The sequence below is a fragment of the Chiloscyllium plagiosum genome, unplaced genomic scaffold (genome assembly GCF_037043375.1).
Source record: "Chiloscyllium plagiosum isolate Xiang-an unplaced genomic scaffold, Cpla_swu_hap1 HiC_scaffold_35, whole genome shotgun sequence".
In the NCBI taxonomy this organism is placed as follows: Eukaryota; Metazoa; Chordata; class Chondrichthyes; order Orectolobiformes; family Hemiscylliidae; genus Chiloscyllium; species Chiloscyllium plagiosum.
The window spans coordinates 63,450,415-63,470,019 of NW_028270173.1; the positions used below are offsets into that span (position 1 = coordinate 63,450,415).

The 19,605-nt window shown below is 42.3% G+C and overlaps 1 protein-coding gene and 1 long non-coding RNA gene across 2 annotated transcripts; both read right to left on the reverse strand.

The window, feature by feature from the left end:
- Nucleotides 1-13,072: 13,072 nt before the first annotated feature.
- On the reverse strand, nt 13,073-18,030 carry LOC122541588 (uncharacterized). The gene has a single exon (XM_087979738.1). The coding sequence runs from the start codon at nt 17,983-17,985 to the stop codon at nt 16,531-16,533; it is 1,455 nt and encodes a 484-aa protein (XP_087835864.1). The 5' UTR covers nt 17,986-18,030; the 3' UTR covers nt 13,073-16,530.
- On the reverse strand, nt 13,073-19,203 carry LOC148141056 (uncharacterized). The gene is made up of 2 exons (XR_015753131.1): nt 18,228-19,203; nt 13,073-15,378 (listed from the first exon to the last, which is right to left on the reverse strand). It is a non-coding gene; the product is annotated as an uncharacterized LOC148141056 (long non-coding RNA).
- Between the last annotated feature and the right edge of the window lie 402 nt (nt 19,204-19,605).

Below are 19,605 nucleotides of genomic sequence, written 5' to 3' on the forward strand. Positions count from 1 at the left end.
AACGCGGGTGTCTATCCGACAATGTGGAGAATTGCCCAGATATGTCCTATACACAAAAAGCTGGACAAATCCAACCTGGCCAATTACTGCCCAATCAGTCTACTATCCATTATCAGTAAAGTGATGGAAAGGTTCATCAACAGCGCTATCAAGCATCACGTGCTCAGCAACAATCTGCTCAGTGATGCCCAGTTTAGGTTTCACCAGGGTCACTCAGCTCCTGATCTCTTTACTCAACTGGACTCCTCACATCACAGTGGCTACAAGAGCAGGTCAGAAACTAGCAAGACCACGGTGAGTAACTCACCTCCTGACACCCCCAAAATTTATCCACCATCTACAAGGCACAAGTTAGGAGTGTGATGGAATACTCCCCATTGCCTGGATGGGTGCAGCTCCAATAATACTCAAGAAACTTGGCACCATCCAGGACAAACCAACCCACTTGACTGGCACCACATCTACAAACATTCAATCCCTCCACCACCCCGGTGCTCAGTTGCAGAAGTATGTACTATCTACAAGACGCACTGCAGAAATTCACCAAAGATCCTTAGACAGCACTTTCCAAACCCACAATCACTTCCACCTGGAAGGACAAGGGCAGCAGGTACTTGGAACACCACCACGTGCATGTTCCCCTCCAAGCCACTCACCACCCATGACTTGGAAATATACCACTGTTCGTTCACAGTTGTTGGGTCAAAATCCTGTAATCTCCTCCCTACCCGCATTGTGGGTCAACACACAAGTAGACTGCAGCAATTCAAGAAGGCAGCTCACCATCACCTTCTCAAGGGCAAATAGGGATGAGCTATCAATGCTGGCCACCTAGCGACACCCAAGTCCCATATGAGAAGAAACATTTAATTCTCATGGAAGGCTTCCTGTGAACTACCAATGTATTGTTGGACAAAGTAGGGGGTGGTGGTGCAATAAATAGGGTCATTGCCTCTGAGTCCGCTCTTGATGACTATAGTGAAGAGTGTAGTGCTGGAAAAGCACAGCAGGTCAGGCAGCATCTAAGGACCAGGACAATCGACGTATCAGGAATGAGGTTTGTGTGTTGGGGCTGAGAGATAAATGGAAGGGGATTGGGGTTGTGGGGGAAGGTAGCTGGGAAAGCGATAAGTGAATGAAGGTGAGGGAGCAGGTGATAGGTCAGAGGGGGGAGTGATGGAAGGGTGCTGACGGTGGTGCTGAGTTGGAGGCTTCAGACTAGGATAATGTAGGAGGAGGGGAGATGAGGAAGCTGTTGAAATCCACATTTATCCCGTGTGGTATCAGAACACTGATTGGGGAGGGAAATATATCTCTGGTGGTGGGGTTTGTTTGGAGGTGGCAGAAGTGGCGGAGGATGATGTGTTGTTTGTGGAGGTTGGTGAGGTGGAAGGTGAGGGCCGGAGGAGTTCTGTCCTTGTGTTGGAATAGGTGGGGTTCAAGGATGGTGGTGCGTGAAGTGGAAGAGATGCACTGGAGAGCATCGTCAATCATGTGGGAAGGGAAGTTGCGATCGTGAAAAAAGGAGCCCATTTGGGACTTTCTGAGGTGGAATTGGTCATCCTGGGAACAGATGCAGTGGAGGCGGAGGAATGACTATAGATTGACTTCATAACAGGACCAAATAAATGGATTGGCATCATGTAAATCCAATGTGGTTATGTTGAGAGGCTGAGATGATACAATAAGAAAATTTTCTTTCTGTTCCGGGAGCTCTGTGAGCCTGTTTGGGTGACATTCAATACTGTGTGGGGGGCTATTCCATAAAGCTCCAGTAAGGTCTGCCAATACTACATTAAATTTAATGAAGTCCTTTGTGCAACAGTGCAATTCACTCTGAGCATTTCTCAGTATTAGAAAGCTGGAATATGGGTTTCAGTAAAGCCTTTGATAAAGTTCCACATGGTAGGCTGCTCTGAAGGTTAGATTGCATGGAATCCAGGTGGACCTGGCAAATTGGATACACAGTTGGCTTGATGAGAGGAAGCAGAGGCTAATAGTAAAAAATGCTTGTCAAACTGGAGGCCTGTGATGAGTGGAGTGTCTCAGGGATCGGTGCTCGGTCCATTGCTGTTTATGATCTATATCAATGATTTAGAGGAGAATGCACAAGGTATGATTAGTAAGTTTGCAGATGACACTAAAATAGGAAGCATTGTGGACTGTTAGGAAGATTATCAGAAATTGCAGCTGGACCTTGATCAGTTGAGGAAGTGGGCTGATAAATGACAAAAGGTGTTTAATATAGATAAGTGTCAGGTTTTGCATTTTGGAAAGTCAAATCAAGCCAGGAGTTTCATGTTGAATGGTAGGGCCTTAAGGAGTGTAGTGGAACAGGAGGACCTTGGAGTTCAAGTGCATGGAGTCTGAAAGTGGAGTCACAGGTAGACAGGGCAGTGAAGAAAGCTTTTGGCACACTGGCCTTCATCTGTAAGGGCATTGAGTTTAGACGTTACTATAGGAACGAAGTTGTTAGACTGGAAAGTGTGCAGAATAAATTTATAAGGATGTTGCCAGGACTCGAGGGTCTGAGTTATAGGCAGAGGTTTGGACAAGCTAGGACTTTTTTTTTCTTTCACGCATAGGAGACTGAGCATAGAAGTGTATAAGATCATGAGAGGGATGGATGGGGTGAATGCGCACCATCTTTTTCCCAGGGTTGGGGAATTGAGAACTAGAGGGCATCAGTTTAAGGTTGGAGGAGAAAGAATAAAAGGGAACCTGAGGGGCTACTTTTTTACACAGTGTGGTATGCATATGGAATGAGCTGCCAGCGGAAGAGGTGGGTCTATTAACAACGTTTAAAAGGCATTTGGACAAATACATGGATAGGAAAGATTCAGAAAGAAATGGGACAAGCGCAAGGAAATGGGGTGAGCATTGATGGCTATTTTGGTCAGAATGGATCAGTTTGGGCCTAAGGCCTGATTTTGTGCTGTCGGGCTCTGATTCTATGATGAAAATAATCACAGTTTTGAAGTCAATTATAAATGTAAAAATTAGAAACTCCTGTCAATATGTTTAAGTTAATATTATAATTGTGACTGGATTAAGCTATTTTAACTGCTTCTCCTGTGTATACGACACAACTGAAAGAAACTATTACATCTGGTTCCCCCCCACAAGATTGAGGGATAAAGGAAAATAGTTATAGAAGGTACATACTGAGCAGAGAGTGGTGGCAGCAATTTCCTCTGTTCTCCTCCACCTCCGACCTCTGCTTCCTGAGCTCTCATTCTTCATTGTTCATTGTCTTGATTTCTACCCCTTCCTCCTTGGCTCCCTCTCTGTCTCGTTCCTACTCACTATCTCTTCTCCTTCAGTGTTACAAAGATCAGAGGTATAGAGATAAAGTTTAAAATGGTGGGCAATATCATAAATGTGGAAACTCATGTGAATTTTAAAAAAAAATCATTCATGGGATATGGGCATCGATGACAAGGGCCAGCATTCACTACCCATCCCTAATTGCCCTTGAACTGCTGCAGTCCAGATGTTGTAGGTAGACCCAAAATGCTGTTAGGCATGGAGTTTCAAAATTTTATTTCAGCAACACTAAAGGAATGGTAATATATTTCCAAATCAGAATGGTGAGTCGCTTGGGCAGAAACCTGGTGGTGGTGATATTCGCATCTATCTGCTGACCTTGTGCTTCCAGGCAGAAGTATCATGGGTTTGAAAGGTGCTGCCTCAGAATCTTTGGTGAATTTCTGCAATGTATCTTGTAGATAGTAGATACTTACTATGGAGATCACTGATGAAAGAATGTTCTTGCTAATGTAGTGTAGGTTTCAGAGACTCAGGAAGATTTGCTGAAGGATTCCTCGGCTCTGTCCTGCTCTCATAGACACTTTCTTTATAGAGCTGATCCAGCTTAGTTCTCAGTCAATAATAATCTTCAGGATGTCGCTGATGTGGGATTCAGTTACGGCGACAGCATTGAGCTGGAGAAATGGTTAGATTCTCTTCTGCTGGAGAATCATTGCTTGTCGCTTGTGTGGTATGAATTTTCTTGCCATTTCTCAGTCTGCCTAAATATTGTTCAGGTCTTGCTGCATATGGATACTGCCTACCTCAGTACCTGAGTAGGAGAAAGTGAAGACTGCAGATGATGGAGATCAGAGACGAGAGTGTGGTGCTGGAAAAGCAGAGCAGTTAGGCAGCATCCGAGGAGCAGGAGAATCAATGTTTCGGGCATAAGCTGATTCCTGATGAAGGGCTTATGCCCAAAATATCGATTCTCCTAATCCTCAGATGCTGCCTGACCTGCTGTGCTTTTCTAGTACTCAGTACCTGAGTAGTCATGAATACTGCTGTCCATTTGTATTCATCTCCAGATATCCCCTCTTCTATGATCAAGGAAAAGTCATTGACAAAGCAGCTGAAGATGCTTGTGCCAAGGACACTGAGGAATTCCTGCAGAAATGTCCTGGAAGGGTGATGAGGTGAAGCGAGGAACAGGAAGAGAGTGGAGCTGAACACATTGCTGCAGAGATGGTGCAGGAGGAAGGGTTTTGAATTCTTAGATAATTGGAGCACTTTCTAGGGGAGGTGGGACCTCTACAAACAGGATGGTCTTCACCTGAACCAGAGGGGTACCAATATCTTGGGGAGGAAATTTGCTAATGCTCTTTTTGGGAAGGGGTGGGGTGTTTAACTAATGCAGCAGGGGGCTGGGCATCTGTATTGTAGTTCCAGTGTACAGGAGGTTTAGGGTAGTGAGGCCAGGGATATGTTTACAAGGTTGCGCGAGGGCATCAGAAATTAGGATGTTGGTCTGAAATGTGTGTACTCCAATGCCAGGAGCATCTGGAATAAGCTGGGTGAACTTGCAGCATGAGTTCATACCTGGGATTTTGATGTTGTGGCCATTTTAGAGATGTGGTCAGAAGAGGGACAGGAATGGTTGTTGCAGATTCTGGGATTTAGATGTTTCAGCAAAAACAGAGATGATGGTAAAAGTTCCGGGGGGGGGGGGGCATTATTAATGAAGGGTAGTATCACAGCAGCTGAGATAACATTTGATGATCGTTCCACTGAGGTATTTTGAGCTGAGGTGAGAAACAAGAAAGGAGAGGTTACCCTGTTGGGTGTTTTCTATAGACATCTGAATTGTTCCAGGGATGTAGAGTAAAGGATAGCAAAGATGATTTTCAATAGGAGTGAGAGTAACAGGGTAGTTATGGGGGACTTTAACTTCCCCAATATTGACAGGGAATACTTTAATTCAAGTAGTTTAGATGGGTCAGTTTTTGTTCAATGTATGCAGGAGGGTTTTCTGACACAGTATGTAGACAGACCAACAAGGGGAGATGCCATATTGGATTTGAAACTGGGGAATGAACCCAGCCAGGTGTTAGGTTTGGAGGTAGGTGAGCACTTTGGTGATAGTGACTATAATTCGGTTATGTTTACAATAGCAATGGGCAGGGATAGGTATACACCACAGGGAAAGAGGTGTAACTGGGGGAAAGGCAAATATGATGTGATTAGGCAAGATTTAGGATGTATAGGATGGGGAAGGAAACTGCAGGGGATGGATGCACTTGAAATGTGAAGCTTAGTTAAGGAATAGCTACTGCGGGTCCTTGATAAGTATATACCTATCAGGCAGAGAGGTAGTTGTCGAGACAGGGAGCCATGGTTTATTAAAGAAGTTGAAGCTCTTGGCAAGAGGAAGAAGAAGGCTTTTGTGAGGATAAGGCGTGACGGCTCAGTTAGGAAGCTTGAGAGTTATAAGTTATCCAGAAAAGACCTTGAGAGGACTAAGAAGAGTCAGGAGGGGACATGAGAAGTTATTGGCAGATAGGATCAAGGAAAACCCTAAGGCCTTCTATAGTATATCAGGAATACTAGAGTAAGATTAGGGCCAATCAAAGATAGTTGTGAAAATAGAACATAGAACATAGAACAATACAGCACAGAACAGGCCCTTCGGCCCACGATGTTGTGCCGAACTTCTAACCTAGATTAAGTACCCATCCATGTACCTATCCAAATGCCGCTTAAAGGTCGCCAATGATTCCGACTCTACCACTCCCACGGGCAGCGCATTCCATGCCCCCACCACTCTCTGGGTAAAGAACCCACCCCTGACATCTCCCCTATACCTTCCACCCTTCACCTTAAATTTATGTCCCCTTGTAACACTCTGTTGTACCCGGGGAAAAAGTTTCTGACTGTCTACTCTATCTATTCCTCTGATCATCTTATAAACCTCTATCAAGTCACCCCTCATCCTTCGCCGTTCCAACGAGAAAAGGCCGAGAACTCTCAACCTATCCTCGTACGACTTCCTCTCCATTCCAGGCAACATCCTGGTAAATCTTCTCTGCACCCTCTCCAAAGCTTCCACATCTTTCCTAAAGTGAGGCGACCAGAACTGCACACAGTACTCCAACTGTGGCCTAACCAAAGTCCTGTACAGCTGCAACATCACTTCACGACTCTTGAATTCAATCCCTCTGCTAATGAACGATAATACTCCATAGGCCTTCTTACAAACTCTATCCACCTGAGTGGCAACCTTCAAAGATCTATGTACATAGACCCCAAGATCCCTCTGTTCCTCCACCTGACTAAGAACCCTACCATTAACCCTGTATTCCGCATTCTTATTTGTTCTTCCAAAATGGACAACCTCACACTTGGCAGGGTTGAACTCCATCTGCCACTCCTCAGCCCAGCTCTGCATCATATCTAAGTCCCTCTGCAGCCGACAACAGCCCTCCTCACTGTCCACAACTCCACCTATCTTCGTATCATCTGCAAATTTACTGACCCACCCTTCGACTCCCTCATCTAAGTCATTAATAAAAATTACAAACAGCAGAGGACCCAGAACTGATCCCTGCGGAACTCCACTTGTAACTGGGCTCCAGGCTGAATATTTACCATCTACCACCACTCTCTGCCTTCGACCGGTTAGCCAGTTTTCTATCCAATTGGCCAAATTTCCCTCTATCCCATGCCTCCTGACTTTCCGCATAAGCCTACCATGGGGAACCTTATCAAATGCCTTACTAAAATCCATGTACACTACATCCACTGCTCTTCCCTCATCCACATGCTTGGTCACCTCCTCGAAGAATTCAATAAGACTTGTAAGGCAAGACCTACCCTTCACAAATCCGTGCTGGCTGTCCCTAATCAAGCAGTGTCTTTCCAGATACTCATAAATCCTATCCCTCAGTACCCTTTCCATTACTTTGCCTACCACAGAAGTAAGACTAACAGGCCTGTAATTCCCGGGGTTATCCCTATTCCCTTTTTTGAACAGGGGCACAACATTCGCTACTCTCCAGTCCCCTGGTACCACCCCCATTGCCAGTGAAGACGAGAAGATCATTGCCAACGGTACTGCAATTTCCTCTCTTGCTTCCCACATAATCCTAGGATATATCCCGTCAGGCCCGGGGGACTTGTCTATCCTCAAGTTGTTCAAAATGTCCAACACATCTTCCTTCCTAACAGGTATCTCTTCTAGCTTACCAGTCCATTTCACACTCTCCTCTTCTACAATACGGTCCCTCTCGTTCGTAAATACTGAAGAGAAGTACTTGTTCAAGACCTCTCCTATCTCTTCCGACTCAATTTGTATGTGGAATCTGGGGACATGCGGAAGTGCTTAATGAATTTTCGTCAGTATTCACATTGGAAAAGGAAAATGTTAGTGAGAATACGGAGATACAGGCTACCGGATTAGATGAGATTGAGGTTGTCAAAGAGGAGGTTTTAGCAATTTTGGAAAATCTGAAAATAGATAAGATCCATGGGCTGAATGGGATTTATCCTCTGATCCTCTGGGAAGCCTGGGAGGAGATTGCAGAGCCTTTGTCTTTGATTTTTATGTCATCATTGTCACCATGAGTCGTGCCAGAAGACTGGAGGATGGCAAATGTTGTTCCCTTGGTTTAAGAAGGGGATTTGGGACAACCCTGGTAATTATAGACCAGTGAGCCTTACTTCGGCTGTGGGTAACGTGTTGACAAAGGTTATAGAGATAGGATTTATATTCATCTGGAAAGGAATAATTTGATTAGGGATAGTCAACACTATTTTGTGAAGGGTAGGTCATGCCTTACTAACCTTATTGAGTTCTTTGAGAAGGTCAGAGAACAGGTGGATGAAGGTAAAGCAGTTGATGTGGTGAATGTGGACTTCAGTAAGGCATTTGATAAGGTTCCACATGATAGGCTATTGCACAAAATACAGAGTTTCAGGATTGAAGGTGATTTAGCAGTTTGGATCAGAAATTGGCTAGTTGAAAGAAGACAGCAGGTGGTGGTTGATGGGAAATGTTCATCTTGAAACTCAGCTACCAGTGGTGTGCTGCAAGGATCTGTTTTGGGGCCATTACTGCTTGTCATTTTCATAAATGATCTGGATGTGGGCGTAGTAAATTTGCAGATGACACTAAGTTAGGCAGAGTTGTGGACTGTGCCGAAGAATGTGGGTTACAGAGGGACATCGATAAGATGCAGAGCTAGGCTGAGAAGTGGCAAATGGAGTTTAATGCGGAAAAGTGTGAGGTAGCTCACTTCGGAAGAAGTAACAGGAATGCAGAGTACTGGGCTAATGGTAAAATTCTTGGCAGTGTAGATGAACAGAGAGATCTCGGTGTCCAGGTGCATATATGCCTGAAAGTTGCCACCCAACTTGATCGGGTTGTTAAGAAGGCATAAGGTCTGTTGGCGCTTATTGGTAGTGGGATTGAGTTTTGGAGCTACAAGTCATGCTTCAGCTGTACAGGACACTGGTAAGGCCGTACCTGGAGTATTGCATGCAGTTCTGGTCACCGCATTATCAGAAGAATGTGGAAGCTTTGGAAAGGGCTCAAAGGAGATTTACTAGGACATTGCCTGGTATGGAAGAAAGGCCTTACAACGAAAGGCTGAGGGAACTGACGCTGTTTTGTTGGAGAGAAGAAGATTGAGAGGTGACTTAATTGAGATGTATAATATAATCAGAGGGTTAGATAGGATGGACAACGAGAGCCTTTTTCCTCGGATGGTGAAGTCTAACGCAAGGGGACATAGCTTTAAATTGAGGGCTGATAGATTTAGGACAGATATTAGGGGTAGTTTCTTCACTCAAAGAGGAGTAGAAATGTGGAACGGCCTGTCTGTAACAGTAGTAGACTCACTGACATTAAAGACATTTAAATGGGCATTGATATACACATGGATAATAATGGAATGGTGTGGGTTAAATGGACATCAGATTATGTTCACAGGCTGGTTGAACATTGAGGGTTCTATGTTCTATGACCGACTTTCAACAACCACAAGTATCTCCTTTTGTGTCAGATATAAGTCCAAGCAACAGTGAGTTTCCCCCTGATTCCACTGACTCAAGTTCTGCAAGAGCTGTTGGTGCCACGTCTGGTCAAATCTGGCTTTGATGTTAAGGACAGTCACTGTTGCCTCACTTCTGGAATTCAGCTTATTTGTCCATGTTTGAACCAAGGCATTAATGAAGTCAGGATCTAAGTGGTCTGGCGGAACACAAACTGAGTATTGCTGAGCAGGTGCTGACTGAAGGCACTGTTGCTGACACCTTCCATTGCTTTACTGATGATCAAGACTAGACTGATCTGGTAGTCATATAATTATGACTATATCAGACAATTTTCACTCTTTCTTGTGTTTGTGATACAACTGCAATAAACCATCATCTTTAGGCCTGCAGTTTTCCTGCAGTAAATGTTGGCCACTGGATGTACACTAGAGTCATGAATATGACTAACTGTTGGTGACTGAACACCTGAAAGCTCTGCGGAAATTTGAACATGCACTGATATCAGAAACTTACCACTCTCAGTTTTCCCCATCTGGGAGTGTGGTCATTTGTGATTCCTGCCGGATTTCTGGTTGATATTTCATAAACCAGTGACAAAAATCACAGACGACTAATTGTCATAATTCACTCGGCACTGATCCTTGAGTCTCAATACCCCCAGGGTCATCACAAAAGTTCAAGATATAATCCTGTTACTGAAAGGCCTAATTTTCCAATTTAATGATTTCAGGTTAACAGACAACATTGACAAGGTTTTGTATTTAAGAAGAAACTATTACTCAATACAAATTATTCAGTTCTAACCTCAGATAAACAAAGTACAAATTATCAACTGATAATTTTCTCTGTTAACTACCAATATTATTCCCACACAAACGTAAACTGACATAGTCAAACAAAAGAACATTGAGCATATGGAGTAATAAAAAATTAAGGGAACACATTTCAACTAATTACCTATCTAGTAGATTTAATTAAGTGTCCTGTCTTTTCCCAAATCCTTATGATTACCAGTCCTCTTCTTTCCAAGACATTTGCTGCACATATGGTAGTTAGCACACTTCGTACTTGGTTATAGGAAGCAGTTTACAGGCAAATGATTTATTAGAGTGGTTAGCTATTTTCCATTTTTTTTCCGGGAACGACAAGCGAGAGAGAGAGAGAAAAAACAGAGGGCTGCTTTAGAGTCTTTCAGCTCCTGGTTTGTTCACACAAAGACTGTTCACCTACCCAGGTGCTAACCAGACAGTTGTTATCATGCTGAGTATTCCTGACCCGTACAACTGGGTCCGAAATTTTTTTTCAATCAAAAGGCTGGGCAGAACTGGCTTGAACGTAAATCCAGCAGCTTCCCCCATCGCTTGAAGATGCAGTGTAAATACATTGAGTTCTAAGAATTTGTCTTAGAACTGCATGATCTCCTTCAAAAGTTTCTAGTTTAAAGTAGTATTCGTTTCCCATTTTGATGAACTAGAGATAAATAGAATGGAGGAGCTGATACTTAAATAGGAGGGTGTGGGTGGGGGTGGAGATGGGAGGAAGGTTACTGGGAAGGCAAGAGGTAGATGCAAGAGGAGAGGAGGGTGGTGTGGCTATGTGCAGATCATGTGGATAAAGGCAACAGAAACACTTAAAAAAAAAACTTTCAGTTATGCCAAAACCGGTGATTGGATTTTGTGACTTGTTTGTAGAGAAATTTCACTAAAATAAACATTACTAAACATCACTTTAAGTACTTTTATTTAATTTGGCGCATTGTGATCTGATTGATTTCAATGTGTAAATATTACTGGATAATGTCTTCACTCATTTTACAATGTTTATGTTTCAATAATTGGGGATGGGGTGCTTGTCCAGGGACACAGAATCTGAGGAATTACTTATTTCTCTCTGGCAGCAACTGTAATCCATCTAGAGTTGGACTTATACCGACAACCTTGTTCTCGGATTCAGGGCATTGTTAGTTTAAGTCCCACTCCAGAACTTGAGCACAAAATTGATGGCTGAAACTACAGAGTAGTACTGAGGGATGAAAGAGAGTACAAAGATAGGAAGGGGCAAAGCCATGGAGTAATTTGAAAATAACCACAAAACTCATGAAAACCAACACTGAGCTCCCAGTGGGAAGAGTGGGTTATTCCTTAAATTTTTATTCCTGATACATTTTTGGAACTATATCTAAGCAATAGAATTTTCCTGAGTGACTGAATGAAAGCGCAACAGTCCATCAGCAGTAATAATTGAAAATGATCTCTTAAAATGTCCATTCTAGCTGACCACGGGGACGTTACTCCCTTTCACAGCTTCAGGAACCCAGATACAAAGACAACACTGACACCTACAGCTCCAACTAGCTACCACTTTAAATCGAATCAAATTTTCAGGCTGCCATGGGCTTGGAGCTAACATTATTAGAAATTTAATCTAATAGAACAGAAATATTAGAAGTTATTTTCAGCCATACCCTCTCAACTAAGTCAGAAGATTGCAATTTCACCCAGAGTCTGAGTACTGTTGCTTGATGTTCCAATGTAGTACTGAGGCAGTGCTGCACTGTTAAAGAAACAGTTAATGTTAATCCAAAATACTGTCTGCCCTCTCAGGTGAATCTAGAACATCTCTTGAGACTAGATGAACAAGGTATATATCCCTGGTATCCTGGCCAGTGTAGATCCCACAGTCACAAAAACAGATGGTCTGGTCAGTATTACATTAGTGTTTGTGGGATTTTGCCATGAGAAAACAAGGCTGCCATTATTCTGAAGTAGCAAACAGTGGCTAAATTTTACAAAACACATGATTGTCTAGATGATGCTTTTGGACAGCTTGAGTTTGTGAAACATTTGTACAGGACATACATGGGTAATTCTCAGGTAGATGCCAGTGTTGTCACTTGGTTAGAAGTATGGCTAGTTCTGGAGTTTGACTTCAATTCTACAGCCAAGATACAACTTTTGCTGTGGTCTGTGACATTTATTGATATTATTAGGAAAGAACTAAATTAAGTGAAAACTGAAATTAAAGCAAACTATAATATATGAAAGAGAGTACTTGGTTTTTAACAGCGTTGTTCAGAACTTAGTCAAAGCAACAAAAAAACTGCCTCTATTGTCACGTTTGCTTCAGGTTTAAATTTTTTTATGGGCTTGAGCTTGACAACCACCTGAATTTGTTAAGAATGAAATGACGTTGAACTTTTTTTTAAAGGCATTCCTTATCAGTCTTATGTCTTATGACATAAGGCATGTCTTATGACAACTACTTGTTTCCTGATGCCTTCCTGGCTCTACAGCTTTCAGGCTACAGTTTTTGGAATAGCTGGTGACAAGTTTGCTGTCGGGAAGGGGCTCATTGCTCAGATCTCTCGTTTCTAGACAAAAAGATTTGTCATTAATTCTGACTGTCCTCCTGAAAAGCAACTGGAAAATTTCTTAATACTATGTTTCCACAGCATGTTGCATCTGCCAAGATCCCAGGGATAACTGCCTATATTTTGTGACACCTATACATACATCAAATTATTAGTCATTTGAACATCACTAATCTTATATTTGCCCAAAAATGTTTATTTTCACATCGTGAATCATGGAAGAGAAAAATTTGCTTTTTCCACTTACGTAGTGTTTCTGCATGTATTTGTTTTGGGTTATCTTGAGAGGTAAGTTTTTTTGTTTTATGTTACAAACTGTGTGTGTGTGTTAATTAGTTTTGCATCATCAATGAATAAGTTCTATTTCATAATAAATCAATAATTTTGTCCTCATTACTGAAACCTGGTCAACAGTTTTTTTTATTGTAAGTCTAATATACAGAATAGATACAACTAAACATATCAGGTAGCGGGAAAGGCAATTACATTGATGTTGTGGCTGTGCAGCAACGGGACTAGAGAGTGAAAGTGCACTCTTCCCATCTTGGACAGAATAGTAACATCCTGGACAAGTATTTTGGAGAACATAGTAGTTTGAGAAATGTGAGCATTTCAACCAGTAACTGTTTGAGAGAGATAAAGCAATGATGCAGTCTAACCACCATGCTCTCTCAAACAGTTAATGCTTGAAATACTCACCATCAAAGATAATATCCAAGCTCCACTTCTAAAACTATGTATAAAGTTGTTCAGCTTATGTTAACACTTTGGATTTGTTTTCACGACATAGGGAGTTACTCTAATTCCTGTTTCATTTACGTTTCATCATTGTAAAAACCAAAATTTTAATAACAAAAAAGATTGCTGACATAATCATTTAAATGGAATAACAAATCATCTGCTGAAAACTTCTCCAGAGTCAACATCAGCCAGACAATTAACGCCCAGACAACTCCTGATGGGTCTGGAAGATTAACCGTTGTGTTTTAATCTGCTACAGGAACAACTGTCTCAAAGAAAATCCCTCACACAATACAATGCAAGTCACATCCATACCATAAAATTTATTAATAACCTTGCAATAATTTTTGCAAAGGCCCATAAACAGTCAGCCTTTGTCTCAATGATAATTGCTTCTCTTTCACCACATAGTTTCCATAGTTCTGAACACTTTTTAACTGTGTAATTCTGAAATAACAGACAGATCAGGGGTCAGTGCTGCTCCATTGCACATCTACTGATAAAATCTACACTTTTAACTCCACGTGACAATGGAGAAACCTCTGGCTTGTAAAATGCACCACTAACCTCTACTTGTGCACTCTTTAAGTAAACCTGCTTTCATCAAGTCAGTGAAGCACAAATCACATTTCAGCAAAGGTTCCCCAAAAGCCTTTCAAAGGGACTTTTAAAAATAAACTGTTGACAACTCTTCAACCAATCAACCCACCATGATAAAAATTGTAAATAGAGTCAAAGAGATATACAGCACAGAAACAGACCCTTCAATCGAACTTGTCCATGCTGACCAGATATCCCAACCCAATTTAGACCCACCAGCCAGCACCTGGCCCATATCCCTCCAAACCCTTCATATTCATATACCCATATCCAGTTGTCTTTTAAATGTTGCAGTTGTACCAGCCTCCACCATTTCCTCTGGCAGTGAAAAGGTTGCCCGTTAGGTCTCTTTTAAATCTTTCCCCTCTCACCCTAAACCTATGCCCTCTAGTTTTGGACTCCCCCTGTCCAGGGAAAAGACTTTGTCAATTTATTCTATCCAGACCCTTCATGATTTTATAAACCTCGATAAGGTCACCCTTCAGCCTCCAACGCTCCAGGGAAAACAGCCACAGACTATTCAACCTTTTCCTATAGCTCAAATCCTCCAATCCTGGCAACATCCTTGTAAATCTTTTCTGAACCCTTTCAAGTTTCACAGCATCCTTCCAATAGGAAGGAGACCAGAATTGCACTTCTTAGTTTTATTTTGTATTTAAATGGATACTTTTTCACTGTTTATTAAGGATGACATACACTTTACTTGGAAATTGAAATTTAAAAATGAACGTTTAGATTTTTAGTTCTTTCTCAACTAAAAAGAAAAGTGGAACTGTGTAGTCACTTGTGATTACACAAGAGTAGATACATTTCCTGGAAGCTGATCCTAATTCTTTTTGTGAGATACATCAACACCAGATGTCCTTCCATTAAAAAGTAAATTACCCAGCAACACGTTTTGAATGGTTGATGAGGGGCAGTTTGTTACTGAACTGGGAGGAGAAAAGTCAGTTGGGACTCAGACCTTCAAGCCTGTGAGCAAGTGAAGTAACATTCAAAGAACTTGCAAAAAAATTCTAACTGAAGCCAAGATCAAGAAATAACTGAGCGGCTACTGAATTGAGGGATTTTTGCAGTCAGAATACCAACAAACTGTGACAAAGTCATCTCATTTCACCTTTAGGAGGGCAGATAAAGTTTGCATATTAGTTATTAACAATCTGTTTTTGCTACATGTTAGTACATAAGGTTGTTATAGGGAATACATTTTTTCCTTCAGAATGTGGCCACATTCAGGTACGAACCATCCCAGAGATTCAATTGGTCGTTTCTGACACATGAGAACTCATGGGATGGTGGTTTTCCGTGCACTATTCTCACCAGGGTCATTTCTACATTTCCATGTATTTTTGTGGTGTGAAGAATTCCTGAATGTAAAAAAAAGTGCGTGAAATAAACCGTACTTCAGATTTAACTTTACCAATGTTGCTGTATTCCTTACAAAGTCAGAGTGCACAAAACGAGGAACTGGAGGAAATGGGCTCCCACAATTAACAAAATGGGATGAGTAAAACCACATTCAATTTCAGACAAGTGAGCAGTATAAGTAAAATTATTTGTTTTAAAACTCACAAAATATAACAATTGATTTCATAACCCTTCAGCATTGGTATTGTCATTCACACGTTGTTTTTATGGGAGTGTACGCTGCTTTTTGTTCTGTATACCAATCCCACTGAACATTCTTCACATTGAACTTATTTCAAATTTTACACTTGAAGTAATCCTCTGCAGGGGCCTTCTTTGGTGATCAGGTCAAAGGTTAAATTGAACTTCTTGAATGGACAGATGATGGAGAGGTTTGAGACAGACAGTGCTTTGGAACAACAGCTCTCCTGTGTGAGGACTGGAGAGTAAACCACACAGTCAACTTTCAGTGCAACTCAAGCAGCTGACTCCGCTCCAAGTCTGTGTGGAGACATAAATGTCTGGTGAGAGAGGAGAAAGTGGTGATACAATCCTGACACATGACGCACTGGGAGGTATACCATGTTGCTTCACTGATGTCCCAGGAAATCCAAAGATCCAGGAGATCTGACAATTGTGTGGAGACTTTATTACAGAACATACTTTGACCAGGTTACCTCCCTATGAGTGTGTTGATGGACCAGGAGATACACAGACTATACAAAGACAGTCACAAACATTGGACTCAATAATTTCTCCGAAGTTTGAATCCTGTGGACTCCCAGATATTTGAAGACATCACGAAAGGTTCATCACAAATACATTACTCCCCTGTGTGGACCCTCTGATAAAGCAAGAAGCTCCAATAATTTGAGAATTTAACCTCCGTGTGAATGCTTTGATGGCTGTGAAGAGTTGATAAATTCAAAAATGATTTGATACACATATCATAAATGAATGATCTTCCCTATGTGAATAAATTGATGTCTGTATAGACTCAATGACTTCAAGAATGAGTTGTGACACAACTAATAAATGAATAGTTTCTCTTAAGTATGAATTCTCTGATGGAGCAACAGTCTCCAAGAGTAAGGGAATGATTTGTCATGCAACTAACACTTCAACAAGTTCTCTCCTGTGTGTACTCGTTGGTGTGTGCGAAGGTTCCCTGACTGTGTGAACGATTTGTCACACACCTCACACCTGAATGGTTTTTCTCCTGTGTGAACCCTCTGATGGATCAGGAGTCTTTGTGAAGTGGGGAATGATTTGTCACACACCTCACACTTAAACAACTTCTCTCCTGTGTGAATACGTTGGTGTGTACGGAGGTATCCTGCCTGTGTGAATGATTTGTCACACACCTCACACTGGAAAGGTTTCTCTCCTGTGTGGACGCGTTCATGAATGCGGAGGTTTGATGATGATGAGAATGATTTGTCACACACTTCACATCGGAACGGTTTTTCTCCAGTATGAATCCTCTGATGGAACAGGAGTCCTGATGACGTGGGGAATGATTTGTCACACACCTCACACTTAAACAATTTCTCTCCTGTGTGAATACGTTGGTGTATGTGCAGGTATCCTGCCTGTGTGAATGATTTGTCACACACCTCACAATGGAAGGGTTTCTCTCCTGTGTGCACACGTTGGTGTGTACGGAGGAATACTGCTCGCGCAAATGATTTGTCACACACTTCACACTTAAAGGGTTTCTCTCCTGTGTGCATACGTCGGTGTATGCGGAGGGATCCTGACCAGGAGAAAGATTTGTCACACAGTTCACAGCTGAATGGTTTCTCCCCTGTGTGTACACGCTGGTGTAGGGTCAGGGATCCTGAATGTGAGAAAGACTTGTCACATACTTCACAGTTGAATGGTTTCTCCCCTGTGTGAACACGTCGATGTAATTGGAGATTTCCTGACTGTGAGAATGACTTGTCACATAGGTCACATTTGAATGGTTTCTCCCCAGTGTGAATCCTCTGATGGAATAGGAGTCTTAATGAAGTGGGGAATGACTTGTCACAAACGTCACATTTAAACAATTTATCTCCTGCATGAATACGTCTGTGTATGCGGAGGTATCCTGCCTGTGAGAAGGATTTGTCACACACTTCACAATAGAAAGGTTTCTCTCCTGTATGGACACGTTGGTGTGTATGCAGGTATCCTGACTGCGAGAATGATTTGTCACACACCATGCATCGAAATGGTTTCTCTCCTGTGTGGATGCGTTGATGTACTCGTAGGTATCCTGACTGTGAGAAGGATTTGTCGCACACTTCACAATGAAAGGGTTTCACTCCCGTGTGGACACATTGGTGTATGCGAAGGTATCGTAACTGTGAGAATGATTTGTCACACACTTTACACTGGAATGGTTTCTCCCCCGTGTGGACACGTTGGTGGTCAAGGAGTTTTGATGACTGGGAGAATGATTTACCACACTGACTGCATACGAATGGCTTCTCCCCTGTATGAATGTGTTGGTGCATGAGGAGGGTTGATGACGATGAGAATGATTTGTCACACACATCGCATGTGAATGCTCTTTTTCCCATGAGAATGTGTTGGTTATTTATCAGATATGATGACCTTCAGAAATCAAGTTTATACACTACAAATTTGAACCATTTCTCCCAAGAATGAATGTATCAATGATTCATGAACGTAGGTGACTTTACAAAAACTCACGCACTGTTGAACGGTTTCTCTATCATCTAACTCATTTTGTTTTAACAGATTTTCAACAGGTGCACCTTGTTGACAGCTTACTTGCTTACACACATGAACTGCCTCTCACCTGTAGGAAAGAATCAGTGATTCATGAAGCTCAATGAATGATTGAAGTGTGAAGTCTTCCCACACTTGGAGTCACTCATACTTCTTCCCAGCTCAATCTGACTGATCACTCATTGGCAAACTTTGGTTTTGATGGAAGGCTCAGTACTGATCACTTTCAGATCTGTTGCTATGTCAACTCTCCTGAGCAAGAACAATTCACTGAGCAAGCGTCCGTGTTCAGCAGTGCTGTGAAGGGACGAGATGTCTTCCCACAGTTGTGCAGTTCTTCTTTGGGTGATGGCCAGGGTCTATCCTCTTTGTATTCTCTGCTGTCAGACAGTGAAATCCTTCTGCAAAACAGGAAATGGAAACATGATTTCCTCGAATTCCCCCTCCTCAATAAACTGGTTGAATTCTTTGTCATTTCATCTTCGCATTTTCAAATTAGGGCTGTCGCTGACTCAATAGCATTTGTTGTCATTCCGTGGGCAGCACAGTGGCCCAGTGGTTAGTACTGTTGCCTCAATTCCCGCCTCAGGCGACTCTCTGTGTGGAGTTTGCACATTCTGCGTGGGTTTCCTCCGGGTGCTCCGGTTTCCTCCCACAATCCAAAAATATGCAGGTTAGGTGAATTAGCCATGCTAAATTGCCCGTAGTGTAGGGTGAAGGGGTAAATGTAGGGGAATGGGTCTGGGTGGGTTAAGCTTCGGCGGGTCTGTGTGTGGACTTATTGGGCCGAAGGGCCTGTTTCCACACTGTAAGTAATCTAATCTAATCTAATGTCCCTTCAGAATGTGATGCTGACCCATTTGAACTATGAAAATCCCCGAGGTGGGGCAGAAGAATTACACCCAGAATGCAGCTAGGAATGAAATTCCAGGGGCTTTCCCCAGAGACAATGAACAGTGGAAAGGTTAATAACCAGCTTCCAAATTACACAAAAACCAACAATATGAAATCAGGAAGAATGCTCAAACACTTTGCAACTCCCAGATAGTTACACCTCACCCTCTCATATTCAGAAATGAGCCATCAACAAAACTCAGCCTGGAAATCAGAGGGAAATGCTTCCAATAACACACACAATATCTAACACACAGCTCCAGTCACACAGTTCAGCACAAAGCACCGAGTAATCAGCTCTCTCAGCTGGATCTTCTCACACAGCATAAGGGACATTTCCACCCCTGACTGCCCACAGGATAGTCAGACTGCCTGAAGATTGGTGTGGATATTATGGGATACAATTTGTATAAAAGCTGCTCCTTCACTCACCATCTCCTCACTTGGTTTTCAGTCCCTATAGGAAGTGAACCAGCTCTGGAAGAGGAAGAGGAGACAATGTGCAGAGTGGGTGGACTCTCTGATTGACGTCTCTCACAGTCAATCCAAATATT